Source organism: Oncorhynchus kisutch, linkage group LG5 (genome assembly GCF_002021735.2).
Source record: "Oncorhynchus kisutch isolate 150728-3 linkage group LG5, Okis_V2, whole genome shotgun sequence".
NCBI classification, from domain to species: domain Eukaryota; kingdom Metazoa; phylum Chordata; class Actinopteri; order Salmoniformes; family Salmonidae; genus Oncorhynchus; species Oncorhynchus kisutch.
The window spans coordinates 79129907-79146329 of record NC_034178.2 but is presented as its reverse complement, the minus strand read 5'-3'; the positions used below and the strand labels follow the sequence as shown (position 1 = coordinate 79146329).

At 49.6% G+C, this 16423-nt stretch overlaps 1 protein-coding gene across 1 annotated transcript in view; it reads right to left on the bottom strand.

Annotated features, from left to right (window-relative positions):
* Nucleotides 1–382: 382 nt before the first annotated feature.
* fndc3ba (fibronectin type III domain containing 3Ba) overlaps nucleotides 383–16423 on the bottom strand; it is a gene marked incomplete at its 3' end in the record, with an annotated part of 55384 nt that continues 39343 nt past the window's right edge. Inside the window, 9 exon segments of the mRNA XM_031825887.1 lie at nucleotides 383–469; nucleotides 600–774; nucleotides 2790–2914; nucleotides 4142–4195; nucleotides 4761–4902; nucleotides 5008–5067; nucleotides 6177–6322; nucleotides 7936–7994; nucleotides 15612–15754. Of these exon segments, the coding sequence (XP_031681747.1) occupies nucleotides 383–469; nucleotides 600–774; nucleotides 2790–2914; nucleotides 4142–4195; nucleotides 4761–4902; nucleotides 5008–5067; nucleotides 6177–6322; nucleotides 7936–7994; nucleotides 15612–15754 (991 nt within the window).

Below are 16423 nucleotides of genomic sequence, written 5' to 3'. Positions count from 1 at the left end.
AGTACCTGGATACATGGCAATATATCACAAACCCCTGAGGTGACTTATTGTTATTATAAACTGGCTACCAACGTAATTAGAGCAGTATAACCCGTGGTATACAGTCTGATATACCACGGCTGTCAGCCAACCAGCATTCAGGGCTCGAACCGCCCAGTTCATAAATAGCAGTAAATTGCAGGTATTTCTAGAGGACAGACTGACAGTGGTTGTATGGCTGCTAAACGCTGACACATTGTGTAGTGTGTGTGTCTCTCGTGCACATGACGACAACAATCACTGCGTCTTTCTAGCAGAATACAAGCCTTTCCAGTTTCCACGGTAACACACAACCAGACACCATTTCGCCACAATAAAACCTCAGAGACAGACACACTCTTACCCTGAATTTGTACTGTGTGCTCCTCTTCAGGCCTTGCACTGTGGAGGTTAGGTTGTCTCCAGTGTACTTCGGATGAAAGTCTGTTCCCTGGAAGGTCAGACGTTCTCAGTTAACCTTTAAACGGACATTTGGCTGTGTGTGTGTGTGTGTGTGTGTGTGTGTGTGTGTGTGTGTGTGTGTGTGTGTGTGTGTGTGTGTGTGTGTGTGTGGGACTCACGGTATTATCCTCCTGGATCTCGAGTGTGTATGTGATTAGTTCCTCGTTGGCGCTGCCCTCGGGACGGCCCCACTCTAGAGTGACCCAGGAGACTCCCGCCCGCAGCAGCCGCGGTGCCAGGGGGCAGGAGGGCAGCGTACCTGTAGTGTAGAACACAACCTCCGTACTGAAACCACTGTGGAGGTAGGGGGGAGGGAGGTAGGGGAGAGGGAGGTAGGGGAGAGGGAGGGAGAGGTAGGGGGGAGGGAGGTAGGGGAGAGGGAGGGAGAGGTAGTGGGGAGGGAGGTAGGGGAGAGGGAGGGAGAGGTAGGGGGGAGGGAGGGAGGAAGGGAGAGGTAGGGGGGGGAGGGAGGGGGAGGGGAGAGGGAGGGAGGGAGGAAGGGAGAGGTAGGGGGGAGAGGGAGGGAGAGGGGGGGGAGAGGTAGGGGAGAGGGAGGGAGAGGTAGGGGGAGGGAGGGAGGAGGGGAGAGGTAGAGGGAGGGGAGAGGGAGGGAGAGGAGAGAGAGGGGGAGGGGAGAGGGAGGGAGAGGAGAGAGAGGGGGAGGGGAGAGGGAGGGAGAGGAGAGAGAGGGGAGGGGAGAGGTAGGGAGAGAGGGGAGAGGTAGGGAGAGAGGGGGAGGGGGAGAGGGAGAGGGGGGAGAGAGAGAGTGAGGGGGGGAGAGAGGGGGAGGGGAGAGGTAGGGAGAGAGGGGGAGGAGAGAGGGAGGGGGAGGGAGAGGGGGGAGAGAGAGAGTGAGGGGGGGAGAGAGGGGGGGAGAGAGGGATGGAGAGGGGGGAGAGAGGGAGGGAGAGAGGGGGGAGAGAGGGAGGGAGCAAAATACATTAATTTAGACACACAAAGAAGAGCTCATGTCTTTTATCTCTTCTCTCCCTCCATTAACTCCCTCCATCTCCCTCCTCTTTTCTGTCACTGGAACGACCGGCCTCAAGCAGGGGAATCTGCCCCACGGCAACGATGCGAGAACAAGAGGAGCGAGGAAACAAGAAGAGAGAGACTCATTAAGAGAGATACGACCACACAACTAACCTCAAAACAGCCATACATCAACCAGACAACTAACCTCAACACAGCCATACATCAACCAGACAACTAACCTCAACACAGCCATACATCAACCAGACAACTAACCTCAACACAGCCATACGTCAACCAGACAACTAACCTCAACACAGCCATACATCAACCAGACAACTAACCCAACACAGCCATACATCAACCAGACAACTAACCTCAACACAGCCATACATCAACCAGACAACTAACCTCAACACAGCCATACATCAACCAGACAACTAACCTCAACACAGCCATACGTCAACCAGACAACTAACCTCACACAGCCATACGTCAACAGACAACTAACCTCAACACAGCCATACGTCAACCAGACAACTAACCTCAACACAGCCATACGTCAACCAGACAACTAACCTCAACACAGCCATACGTCAACCAGACAAACTAACCTCAACACAGCCATACGTCAACCAGACAACTAACCTCAACACAGCCATAACGTCAACCAGACAACTAACCTCAACACAGCCATACATCAACCAGACAACTAACCTCAACACAGCCATACGTCAACCAGACAACTAACCTCAACACAGCCATACATCAACCAGACAACTAACCTCAACACAGCCATACGTCAACCAGACAACTAACCTCAACACAGCCATACGTCAACCAGACAGTGTGTGAGAGAGAGAGAGAGAGAGAGAGAGAGAGAGAGAAGAGAGAGAGAGAGAGAGAGAGAAAGACAAAGAGAAGAGAGGGAGAGAGAGAGAGAGACAGAAAGACACAGAGAGAGAGACATGAGAGAGAGAGAGAGACAGAAAGACAGAGAGAAATATGAGGGAGAGAGAGGACTGAGGAAGAGAGACAGAGAGAGATGGTGATGGGTGCAACAGATGGGAAGGTCAAAATGAGAGTGAGGATGACAGACAGAGTAACAGAGCAGAAGCCCGGTGGAAGAGAGGGTTGGAGATAGAAAGATAGATAGAGAACGACATAGATAGAGACAAAGAAAGATATAGAGGAAGATAGACACTGGGAGAGGGAAAGTGGAAGATGTCACCTACCTTATGCAATGTAGTGTTATGCCATGCATATGTAGTGCTATTACACCCATACCTGGTGTCATGTATTGTTATGTCATGTGTATGTAGCGTTATAACACATACCTGGTGCCTATGTCGTTGTGAGCAGCCACTCTGAAGGTGTAGCCCACAGCAGGACAGAGTCTGGTCAGTTTACAGTGTCTCTGGCTCCCAAAGTAACATTCTCTAAATACACTGTTCTTCTTTCCCTATGGAGGAGGGGGATGAGAGGGGAGGAGGGAGAGAGAGATGAGACTAGACTGCAATAATAATAATAATAATAATAATAATAATGACAACAGTAATATCATTTATTTGTCCGGCGCTGTTCTGGGAAGCCAAGGTCAAACCAACTTGATATCATGATGTAATAATACAAATCTAGAACAGAGACATATGAAGACTGCCTTTCATAGTCATTTAGAAAGAGAGGAGAGAGAGAGGGGGGAGAGAGGACAGAGAGAGAGGAGAGAGAGAGAGGACAGAGAGAGGACAGAGAGAGAGGGGGGAGAGAGATGGGGGAGAGAGGACAGAGAGAGAGGAGAGAGAGAGAGGACAGAGAGAGGACAGAGAGAGAGGACAGAGAGAGAGGGGGGAGAGAGAGGGGGGAGAGAGAGGAGAGAGAGAGAGAGGACAGAGAGAGAGGGGGGAGAGAGAGGACAGAGAGAGAGGGGGGAGAGAGATGGGGGAGAGAGGACAGAGAGAGAGGAGAGAGAGAGAGGACAGAGAGAGAGGGGGGAGAGAGATGGGGGAGAGAGGACAGAGAGAGAGGAGAGAGAGAGAGGACAGAGAGAGGACAGAGAGAGAGGACAGAGAGAGGGGGGAGAGAGAGAGGAGAGAGAGAGGAGAGAAAGAGGGGAGAGAGAGAGGAGAGAAAGAGAGGAGAGAGAGGGGGGAAGAGAGGACAGAGAGAGGGGGAGAGAGAGAGGGGAGAGAGAGAGGGGAGAGAGAGGGGAGAGAGAGGGGGGAGAGAGGGGGGAGAGAGGGGGGAGAGAGGGGGGAGAGAGGGGGGGGGAGAGAGGACAGAGAGAGAGAGGAGAGAGAGCGGGGGGAGAGAGGAGAGAGAGCGGGGGGAGAGAGGAGAGAGAGTGGGGGGAAAGAGGACAGAGAGATGACAGAGAGAGGGGAGAGAGAGGACAGAAAGAGAGGACAGAGAGAGAGGGGAGAGAGAGGAGAAAGAGAGGGGGGAGAGAGGACAGAGAGAGGGGGGAGAGAGGGGAGAAGACAGAAAGAGAGGACGGAGAGAGAGTGGGGAGAGAGAGGAGAAAGAGAGGTGGGAGAGAGGACAGAGAGAGGACAGAGAGAGGGGGAGAGAGAGGACAGAGAGAGGGGGGAGAGAGGACAGAGAGAGGGGGGAGAGGACAGAGAGAAGAGAGAGATTTTATGTACGTTGGAAATAGATGGCATATTATCCAATAGGAGTGTGTGTGTGGTACCTCATCCCACTCCAGAAGGTAGTTTGTGATTTTGGATCCGTTGTCGACTGGAGGCTGGCGAGAGAAGAGAAGAATAAGTAAGGCTGTCTGGAGTGTCTGGAGTGTGCGTGTGTGTGTGTGTGCGTTGTGTGTGTGTGTGCGTGTGTACGTGATGAGGAGAGGAGGATGAACTGGGGCTGTCACAGAGTGGAAATGGCCTGTGTGTTTTCATTAGTGTGACCTCATATCCTGTCTGAGTGAGTGATGTCACTCTCCACACCGCCCTTACGCCGTGACAGAACCCAAGACAGAATATCACTGACAGATCTATCTATATAGAGGTGAGGATGAGAGTGCCATCTATCCTGACCAACCCCCTCTCAGAATGACATGGAGAAGGACTGGACAGCGATGTCATAAACACCAGGAAGCAGATCTTCCCTGAGAGCAAAACAGAACCCAGATTCTCTGCCCTCGTCCCTGAAGTGTGCACTCCTTCACTCCCCTGTCTCTGAAGTGTGCACTCATTCACTCCCCTGATGGATCTAAAATAGACTGGATGGGAGGGAATGAGTGGACACTTTTGGTACAAGAGTAAACAATCGGAACGCTCAATGAAAGGAACTAAAAGTGTGTGTACCTTCCACTGCAGTGTGAGGGTGCTCTTGGTGCGGTGAGATAGTTTGGGGGGGAAGGGCAGGTCGGGGGGGCAGGTGTGTGTTGTGAACGACCCCGTCTCCGAACACACACCCCTCAAGTTAGAGTTACACACCGCGCTGACTCTGAAACACACACACACAAAATATCAATAATCACATGTATTAACACAATAGCAAAGAAGTGGTGAAAAAGTGTGTGTGTTGCTGACGGAAGGTGTGTGTTCTTACCGTACGTGGTAGTCTGAAGCTGGCCTCAGGTCTTTTAGATGACACTCCAACTCCTCTCCACTACACACACACACACACCACACACACACACACACACACACACACACACACACACACACACACACACACACACACACACACACACACACACACACACACACACACACACACACACACACACACACACACACACACACACACAAATGTAATTTACACTTGAGATGAAAGTGAGATGTTTATGTTTGAGTCAGGTGTTCTTCCAAAGTCTGAAACATTCAAACACACCTGCTAGTCAGGATCAGAGATAGGTGTGTGTTACCTGCTAGTCAGGATCAGAGATAGGTGTGTTTTACCTGCTAGTCAGGATCAGAGATAGGTGTGTGTTACCTGCTAGTCAGGATCAGAGATAGGTGTGTTTTACCTGTTATTCAGGATCAGAGATAGGTGTGTGTTACCTGCTAGTCAGGATCAGAGATAGGTGTGTTTTACCTGCTAGTCGGGATCAGAGATAGGTGTGTTTTACCTGCTAGTCAGGATCAGAGATAGGTGTGTTTTACCTGCTAGTCAGAATCAGAGATAGGTGTGTTTTACCTGCTAGTCAGGATCAGAGATAGGTGTGTTTTACCTGCTAGTCAGAATCAGAGATAGGTGTGTTTTACCTGCTAGTCAGGATCAGAGATAGGTGTGTTTTACCTGCTAGTCAGGATCAGAGATAGGTTTGTTTTACCTGTTAGTCAGGATCAGAGATAGGTGTGTTTTACCTGCTAGTCAGAATCAGAGATAGGTGTGTTTTACCTGCTAGTCAGTATCAGAGATAGGTGTATTTTACCTGCTAGTCGGGATCAGAGATAGGTGTGTTTTACCTGCTAGTCAGGATCAGAGATAGGTGTGTTTTACCTGTTAGTCAGGATCAGAGATAGGTGTGTTTTACCTGTTAGTCAGGATCAGAGATAGGTGTGTTTTACCTGCTAGTCAGGATCAGAGATAGGTGTGTTTTACCTGCTAGTCAGGATCAGAGATAGGTGTGTTTTACCTGCTAGTCGGGATCTGAGATAGGTGTGTTTTACCTGCTAGTCAGGATCAGAGATAGGTGTGTTTTACCTGCTAGTCAGGATCAGAGATAGGTGTGTTTTACCTGCTAGTCGGGATCAGAGATAGGTGTGTTTTACCTGTATATAAGTCTGTATTTGCCGTCCCGTCCCTTGTCGGACAGAGAGACCTCGTAGGTGAGAGACTGGCTGTTGCTGAACCGGTTCACCAGCCCGACCGGGGGAACCCAGGACAACCTAGCACCCCGCGCGTGCACGTTGGACACCTGGAACACCACACACACGTTAGATAACACACACACAAAATGTTCCTATCAGTTTATGTTCCAGTTCATCCCCGTCATGGATGCTGGGTCGGTGAAATGACAGTCTGAGTAGAAGAAACATTTACCCTTTCTGCCATGGGGACAAACCACATCCACTGAATACCCTTTCTGCCCTGGGGACAAACCACATCCACTGAATACCCTTTCTGCCCTGGGGACAAACCACATCCACTGAATACCCAATCTGCCATGGGGACAAACCACATCCACTGAATACCCAATCTGCCCTGGGGACAAACCACATCCACTGAATACCCTTTCTGCCCTGGGGACAAACCACATCCACTGAATACTATTTCTGCCCTGGGGACAAACCACATCCACTGAATACCCAATCTGCCCTGGGGACAAACCACATCCACTGAATACCCAATCTGCCCTGGGGACAAACCAAATCCACTGAATACCCAATCTGCCCTGGGGACAAACCACATCCACTGAATACCCAATCTGCCCTGGGGACAAACCACATCCACTGAATACCCAATCTGCCCTGGGGACAAACCACATCCACTGAATACCCAATCTGCCCTGGGGACAAACCGCATCCACTGAATACCCAATCTGCCCTAGGGACAAACCACATCCCAGAGACACACACTGAAGACGGTCTCATATGACCTCTCCCTCTAGAAGCCTCTAGAAGACAAGCTGACAGTCTCTCTCTCATACTTCTAGTGTGTTCCTTATGAATACTGTACAGAATATCCGTTAGAGTCCTGTGTAGGGTTGCAAAGGGAGGGAAACTTTTATGGGTTACTGGATTTGATGTAATCTATCACAAGACATCTAGTGGCCATTTTGGGTACCTCTGCCCCTCTATGTAAAATATATGAAATAATTCAATAAGATGATTTAAAAATAAAAAAAATAGAATGACAAAGCTGTGAAACATTATCCTAAAAATAAACAATCAACTTATTGAATACCATTGGTGTTTAATATGATGGTTTCAGCATGAAATAACCTTTATATATTTGTTAACACACTTTCATTTATTTTCTAATGTCAAAATTAGTTTTTGTCAATGTTTTTGCATCAAACTGATGGCAGTTGTGAACACGGTCAATAGTTGGAAGAGTTGCAGAGGTAGTAGAAAATAATGTCAATGTTGATTAGATGCTTTTTAAAATTAATGAAGCTATTTTCTCTTGAACGATATGGTCTATCCACTAGAAATTCATGGATAATACAGATATAACAAATGAATACTATATATGAAGAATTTGTAAAAAATGTATTCAAGTATAAATGCCCAAAGTTTCGATAGATTGCCATAGATTTTCTGAGGATTACCAAAATTACTGAAGATTCTGGTAACTTCGGTAAATTACTGGTAGTGTTGTGGCCCTAGTTCTGTGTGATGAGGTGGTACAATACTGCCCCTGTGTGGTCGGGTTGGGGACTGCAGGTGTTCTGGGCTCCAAAGGACATACTGCTCTGGGAGGAAGAACCTTTAGGTACAGATGTCTTTGTCTGCAAGTGTGTGTGTGTGTGTGTGTGTGTGTGTGAGTGTGTGTGTGTCTGCGTGTGGGTATGTGTGTGTGACTGACCTGTGGTTTGTCGATGGCGGAGAGCACTTCCTGAACTCTCTTTGCCTCTGAGTCGTGATCTGAGGTGAGAGAACAGAAACAACATTACCACCAACTAGAGTGTTTCTGTCCTTGTGTGAGAGGGTGTTATTACAGCTAAAGCACCACCAGAGGGCAGGCTGAGCTGTGTCATATACAGTAGGTACAGTATGTACAGACCCCAACCTGGATTACTGCCTAGGTTTGCCCTCTGTTCTGTTGTCTGCTCATAAAACAGGGTTCCAGTAACACACACACACACACGTCCAGTGGCAGAGCATGTCTAGGGGTGATTTAGGAGCGGGTCGGGGTTAATGCTGGGGTGTGTGTGTGTTTAATGGAAGTTTTTCCCCTGAGTGAGTGAGTGAGTGAGTGAGTGAGTGAGTGAGTGAGTGAGTGAGTGTGTGAGTGTGTGTGTGTGTGTGTGTGTGTGTGTGTGATCCCTATACCAGAATTGCTTCAGACAGGAGCAGAGCTGCTTTCTCCATCAGAGCAGAGTTCACTAAATCACCCAGAAATGGTTTGTGTTTCAGAGAGAGAGGGAGAGAGTCAGTAGCATCAGGTTAAATCTCTCCTGACCACATCTCCTGTCTCTGTTTGTCTGGATGTGTTTGTTTGATTACAGAGGACAGAGACAAAGAACGACAGAGCAACAGAGGACCAGAGGAAGAGAGGGATAGTGGGGGGGAAGGGAGAAGAGACGGTGGTCTGAGCCAAAGCTGAGTAAGACTTGGAAAGAGTGGGACAGGGGACCCTGAGTAAGAGTGGGACAGGGGACCCTGAGTAAGAGTGGGACAGGGGGACCCTGAGTAAAAGTGGGACAGGGGGACCCTGAGTAAGAGTGGGACAGGGGGACCCTGAGTAAGAGTGGGACAGGGGGACCCTGAGTAAGAGTGGGACAGGGGACCCTGAGTAAGAGTGGGACAGGGGACCCTGAGTAAGAGTGGGACAGGGGACCCTGAGTGAGAGTGGGACAGGGGGACCCTGAGTGAGAGTGGGACAGGGGGACCCTGAGTGAGAGTGGGACAGGGGACCCTGAGTGAGAGTGGGACAGGGGACCCTGAGTGAGAGTGGGACAGGGGACCCTGAGTGAGAGTGGGACAGGGGACCCTGAGTGAGAGTGGGACAGGGGACCCTGAGTGAGAGTGGGACAGGGGGCCCTGAGTGAGAGTGGGACAGGGGACCCTGAGTGAGAGTGGGACAGGGGACCCTGAGTGAGAGTGGGACAGGGGACCCTGAGTGAGAGTGGGACAGCGGACCCTGAGTGAGAGTGGGACAGGGGACCCTGAGTGAGAGTGGGACAGGGGACCCTGAGTGAGAGTGGGACAGGGGACCCTGAGTGAGAGTGGGACAGGGGACCCTGAGTGAGAGTGGGACAGGGGACCCTGAGTGAGAGTGGGACAGGGGACCCTGAGTGAGAGTGGGACAGGGGACCCTGAGTGAGAGTGGGACAGGGGACCCTGAGTGAGAGTGGGACAGGGGACCCTGAGTGAGAGTGGGACAGGGGACCCTGAGTGAGAGTGGGACAGGGGACCCTGAGTGAGAGTGGGACAGGGGACCCTGAGTGAGAGTGGGACAGGGGACCCTGAGTGAGAGTGGGACAGGGGACCCTGAGTGAGAGTGGGACAGGGGACCCTGAGTGAGAGTGGGACAGGGGACCCTGAGTGAGAGTGGGACAGGGGACCCTGAGTGAGAGTGGACAGGGGACCCTGAGTAAGAGTGGGACAGGGGGCCCTGAGTAAGAGTGGGACAGGGGACCCTGAGTAAGAGTGGGACAGGGGACCCTGAGTGAGAGTGGGACAGGGGACCCTGAGTGAGAGTGGGACAGGGGACCCTGAGTGAGAGTGGGACAGGGGACCCTGAGTGAGAGTGGGACAGGGGACCCTGAGTGAGAGTGGGACAGGGGACCCTGAGTGAGAGTGGGACAGGGGACCCTGAGTAAGAGTGGGACAGGGGACCCTGAGTAAGAGTGGGACAGGGGACCCTGAGTAAGAGTGGGACAGGGGACCCTGAGTAAGAGTGGGACTTGGAAAAAGAAAGATAGAAAGAGGAAAGAGGAAACACACATGCAGAGGAGAGAAGGAGAGGAGAGAAGGAGAGGAGAGAAGGAGAGGAGAGAAGGAGAGAGGGAGAGGAGGGAGGGATTAGAACACAGAAGAGGAACGGAAGATAAGAAGGGATATGTATCAGGATGGAGAGAAAAGTGAGGAAAGCAGAGAGGAGGTTTGTGAGGGGTCATCTAGGTGCTGGCCTACTGAGCAGCAAGGGGAACTGGCCCTCCCTACCTTCAGGCTATGCTCAAACCCTTCATCCCAACCCAAGCCCTCCATTCCTCCCCCTCTGGTCTCTTGGCCCAACCACCCACCACTAGAATAAAATAAAGGCCCTTCGGTTTTCCCCACTAGCACTGAATTTGCTGATAGATGCTTTGTTGAGGGAAACTGTACTTACTATCGAGATGTGTCGTTGTCTCACCCACCTATCTTAAGATGAATGCACTAATTGCAAGTCGCTCTGGATAAGAGCTAAATTACTAAAATGGCAAATGTAAGAGAAGCGTAGGGTGAGTACACAATCACTGTGTTCCAGTTCTGTGACATCATCAGCAGGCACAGCAGATGCACAGGGGAGGGGCTTGTCAGACTGTGTGAATATATTGAAGTGTGTCTGTGTGTATTAAAAAACAGACTTTTAGAAACTGGAAACATGATCTGAAGGAACGGAGGAGAGAGGGGAGGAGAGGAGGAGAGAGGGGGAGAGAGGGGGAGAGAGGAGGAGAGAGGGGGAGAGAGAGGAGGAGAGAGGGGAGGAGAGAGGGGAGGAGAGAGGGGAGGAGAGAGGGGAGGAGAGAGGAGGAGAGAGGGGGGAGAGAGGAGGAGAGAGGAGGAGAGAGGGAGAGGAGGAGAGAGGGGGAGGAGGAGAGAGGGGGAGAGAGAGGAGGAGAGAGGGGGAGAGAGAGGGGGAGAGAGGGAGAAAGGGGGAGAGAGGAGGAGAGAGAGGAGGAGAGAGAGGAGAGAGGGGGAGAGAGAGAGGAGGAGAGAGGAGGAGAGAGGGGAGGAGAGAGGAGGAGAGAGGGGGAGAGAGGGGGAGAGAGAGGGGGAGAGAGGAGGAGAGAGAGGGGGAGAGAGGAGGAGAGAGGGGGAGAGAGGGGGAGAGAGGAGGAGAGAGGGGGAGAGAGGGGGAGAGAGGAGGAGAGAGGAGGAGAGAGGAGGAGAGAGGAGGAGAGAGAGGAGGAGAGAGGAGGAGAGAGGAGGAGAGAGGAGGAGAGAGGAGGAGAGAGGGGGAGAGAGGGGGAGAGAGGGGGAGAGAGGAGGAGAGAGGGGGAGAGAGGGGGAGAGAGGAGGAGAGAGGGGGAGAGAGGGGGAGAGAGGAGGAGAGAGGAGGAGAGAGGAGGAGAGAGAGGAGGGAGAGAGAGGAGGAGAGAGAGGAGGAGAGAGAGGAGGAGAGAGGAGGAGAGAGGAGGAGAGAGGAGGAGAGAGAGGGAGAGAGGGGGAGAGAGGGGGAGATACAGAGACAAAGAAAGAGAGGCACAGAGACTTGAAAAAGTATTTGCCCCCTTTCTGATTTTAAACTGAATGTCATCAGATCTTCATCCAAAAGCTAATATTAGATAAAGGGAACCGGAGTTTACAAATAACAACAACAACAAAAAGATACTTCCTTTATTTATTTAATTAACAAAAGTTGTGCAACGACCAATTCTCCAGTGTGAAAATGTCATTTCCCCCTCACACTCAATAAGTGGTTGTACCACCTTCAGCAGCGATGACTGCAACCAAACGCATCCTGTAGTTGTCTCTCATGTCGCTCTGGAGGAATTGTGTCCCACTCTTACATGCAGAACTGCTTAAACTGCTTGTTTCAAATCCTGCCACAACATCTCGATTGGGATCATTAGGTCTGGACTTTGACTGGTTCATTCCAAAACTTCAAATGTTTAACTTTTTAGACATTTTCATGTAGACTTGATTGTGTGTTTTGGATCATTGTCTTGCTGCATGACCCAGCCGCGGGTCATTGGCTTCAACTCACAGACGGATGACCTGACATTCTCCTGTAGAATTCTCCTGCAGAACTTTTTGCACGACATGGGTCCCATTATGCCTGGCAAAAACCAAACACTGCATTCCACAGTAAGAACCTCACACCAACGGTGAAGCATGGTGGTGGTAGTGTGATGGTTTGGGGATGCTTTGCTGCCTCAGGATCTGGACGACTTGCCTTAATAGAAGAAACCATGAATTCTGCTCTGTATCAGAGGATTCTACAGGAGAATGTCAGGCCATCTTTCTGTGAGCTGAAGCTTAAGAACAGCTGGGTCATGCAGCAAGACAATGATCCAAAACACACAATCAAGTCAACATGAAAATGGCTAAAAAGCAACAAATGTATAGTTTTGGAATGGCCTAACGAGCAGTTCAAGCTTTAAAACCCACAAATGTTGCTCCGTTACAGTTACTGCATGGAAGAGTGGGCCAAAATTCCTCCACAGCAACGTGAGAGACCGATCAATCACTACAGGAAGTGTTTGGTTGGTGTCATTGCTGCCAAAGGTGGCACAACCAGTTATTGAATGTGGGACGGAAATTACTTTTTCACACAGGGGAATTGGGTGTTGCATAACTTTGTTTATGAAATAAATGAAATAAGTATGTATTTGTTTGGTTTTGGTTGAAGATCTGATATCATTCAGTATCAAAAATATATATTTTTTAAAGGGGGCAAATACTATTTAATGGCACTGTAGAGATAGAGGGAGAGATAAGGTAAAGATAGGAGGAGAGATGTATGTCTGAGGTGCCAAGAGACACAGGAATTCTGACGCTCTTCCTAGAATGCAACAGTGTGTGTGTATGTGTGTGTGTGTGTATGTGTGTGTGTGTGTGTGTGTGTGTGTGTGTGTGTGTGTGTGTGTGTGTGTGTGTGTGTGTGTGTGTGTGTGTGTGTGTGTGTGTGTGTGTGTGTGTGTGTGTGTGTTGGCTGAAGCGTTGGAAACTCTGAGATGGTAGAAGTACAGTTTAAACCCAGTCGACCAAGGTAATGTGTTAATATCACTGTTCTTAAGATCATGTACATCAGATGGTAATGAAGGTCTGATGATATGCAGCTCTGGCTCTGCACTAGCCAACAATGTGCAGATGTGTGTAAGAGAGACTTGTAAGAAGAAGACTGAGTCAGACTGGACTTGTACTCCTTGAACCAGCTGACACAGAGGACCAGCTGATACAGAGCAGGCCCTTATTTGGGGGGGGCGGCAAGCAGAAACATGGAGGGTGGGAGAGCGTACACACTTACGGAGAGTCACTATGACAACGTGGTTTATTTTAAATGGCTTGAGTCATGCTAAGGTCAGGGGTCGGATGTGTTAACGAACTAAACGAGCACTTACAGCTCTCTCTCTCTCTGTGTGTGTCTGGGGATGACATCATCTTACATCAAAGGCTTTTGTTTTAAATGTGTCAGGAGTCGTCTATTTTCTCTCCTCGGAATACCAAGTCGGAATACCAAGTCGGAATACCAAGTCGTGAACTTGGACATCTTTCTGACCTGAAGACTACTGACGTCATCTTGAAAGCACCACTAGAATCACAGAAAGGTGCTGCAGTTATGATGACGTAGAACCAACATGGCGGACAAAGGCACATCTGTTTCAGTTGAAATCTAAGCTCTACTGAGAAACTGCACCGCTGGCATTGATCCACCATGGGACATCAGTTTCCTGAAATCACGGTTCTCTACAGATAAACTGCACCGCTGGCATTGATCCACCATGGGACATCAGTTTCCTGAAATCACGGTTCTCTACAGAAACTGCACCGCTGGCATTGATCCACCATGGGACATCAGTTTCCTGAAATCACGGTTCTCTACTAAGAAACTGCAACGCTGACGTAGATCCATCATGGAGGACAGAGGCACATCTGATTGTGTTTAGAGCGGCTCAGTTCTAAGGAAGAGCGGTGGGCTTTACTGACTGTCTTGACTGACTGGTAGCCAAGCACATTACTGGGATATAGTACATTAGCCAATAGACACACAAACACACACGTCCAGGAGGGCACAGAGCAAAGTCTACAGCGTGGGTGTGTGTTTGTGTGTGAGTGTAAACCCTGTCTGGTGTTCCAGACATTGTGTGTGTGTGTGTGTGTGTGTGTGTGTGTGTGTGTGTGTGTGTGTGTGTGTGTGTGTGTGTGAGATACTCATGGTTGAAAGCATAGGGCCAAGCAGTAGATTAGACGGATGGAATGTTCTCTCGCTCAGTCCTTTCTATATCTCTCTTTCTCTCCCTTTGTCTCTCATTCCCCTCTCACTCTCTCTACCATCTTTCTCTCCCTCTGTCTCTCATCCCCCTCTCACTCTCTCTACCATCTTTCTCTCCCTCTGTCTCTCATCCCCCTCTCACTCTCGCTACCATCTTTCTCTCCACTCAGTCTCTCATCCCCCCCTCTCTCTCTACCATCTTTCTCTCCCTCTCACTCTCTCTACCATCTTTCTCTCTCTACCATCTTTCTCTCCCTCTCACTCTCATCCCCCTCTCACTCTCTCTACCATCTTTCTCTCCACTCAGTCTACCTACCATCTTTCTCTCCCTCTGTCTCTCATCCCCCTCTCACTCTCTCTACCATCTTTCTCTCCCTCTGTCTCTCATCCCCCTCTCACTCTCTCTACCATTTTTCTCTCCCTGTCTCTCATCCCCCTCTCACTCTCTCTACCAGCTTTCTCTCCACTCAGTCTACCTCCAAGCTTTTCATTCGCTCTCATATTCTATGTTCTCACTTCTAATTCCCCTGTCCCTCTATCATACTCTTCTCTTTTTCTCCCTCTCTCATGCTCTGATTGTTTTAGAGGAAGCCCAGTCACGGGGTGTCAGTGTGTGTGTGTTGTAGCTGAGTCAGCCTGATCTCCAGTCCAGAACTGAGACCCTGCCAGACCATCAGAAAGACACAGATACTCCTAGTCATACACTGACATGTACTGTACGTGTGTGTGTGTGTGTGTGTGTGAAGATACTGAGTTGATCAAAGCTCATCAGGCTCTCTCTCTTTCCATGATGTCACCACCCAGCCCAACAAACCCCCCTTACACCTGGCCTCAATGGAACATTCCCCTGACCCCGGACTGTACAGCCGGGCTGGTCCAAAGCTGAAATGGGGGTCTGAGAGGTGGGTTGGCATCTTTCTTTGGGATTAACTCTGGTGTCTCTCAGCAGGCCTGTCTGTCACCACCTCTGCACACAAGCCAGAGAGATAGAGATGTGTGTGTTTGAAAGAGAGCTCAAAGGGTTCCTTCATGGAGAACAGGACTCAACAGATATGTACTGTACCTCACCCCTCTTCCCTCTCTCCCCTCACCTCCACTCCTCTCCTCTCCTCACTACCTCTCCTCTCTCCTATCCTGCCCACCCCCCCCCTCCCAGACAAGGCCAGTATTGTAGAGGGAGAAACCGATAGGTCTTGGGAAAAGACTCAGCTATGTGGTTACCTAGACAACCCCTTCTCTCCCCCCTCCCTCTCTCTCCACCTCTCCTCTCCACCTCAGTAAGACACCATTCATCCATTCATCTTTTTCTCTCTTTCATTGAGAAGAAAAGAGGGAGAGACATCTGAAGAGTATTCACTCATCTGTGTGTGTGCATGTGTGTGTGTGCGTGTGTTTACCTTGCGGTGATTGTGTGTGTGTGTCTGGCTCGTTGCTCCTTGGGCTGCTCCGTAGTTGTCGTCGTTCCGGCTTCTTCCCTCCTGGACTGTTAGCTCCACCCATTGACCCCAACGACCCTAGCGAAGGGACGTGGCTCTTCCCGCTATAACCAATCAAATACAACCAAACTTTATCGACACAAACTGCATGGAAAGCATCTCAGTAGACTTTACAATGACAATAGACCCAACACGTGCTCTTAAAACAGAGTCAAATAGTTTGTGTTTTAGACAACCTCATCCTCCCATAGGAAAACAATGTCTGGTCAACCTCATCCTCCCATAGGAAAACAATATCTGGTCAACCTCATCCTTCTATAGGAAAACAATGTCTGGTCAAAGTCTGTAACTTCTATAGGAAAACAATGTCTGGTCAAAGTCTGTAACTTCTATAGGAAAACAATGTCTGTTCAAAGTCTAACTTCTATAGGAAAACAATGTCTGGTCAAAGTCTGTAACTTCTATAGGAAAACAATGTCTGGTCAAAGTCTAACTTCTATAGGAAAACAATGTCTGGTCAACGTCTGTAACTTCTATAGGAAAACAATGTCTGGTCAAAGTCTGTAACTTCTATAGGAAAACAATGTCTGGTCAAAGTCTGTAACTTCTATAGGAAAACAAAGTCTGGTCAAAGTCTGTAACTTGTCTATAGTGTCTCTCCTGTCTGCATTATGGCTATAGATTTCAGACTTGTAGAACAAGTTGATCACTAGTAAAACCAGTAACTAGTCTAAACTACTAACTAGTCTATAACTAGTCTGTAACTACTCTCT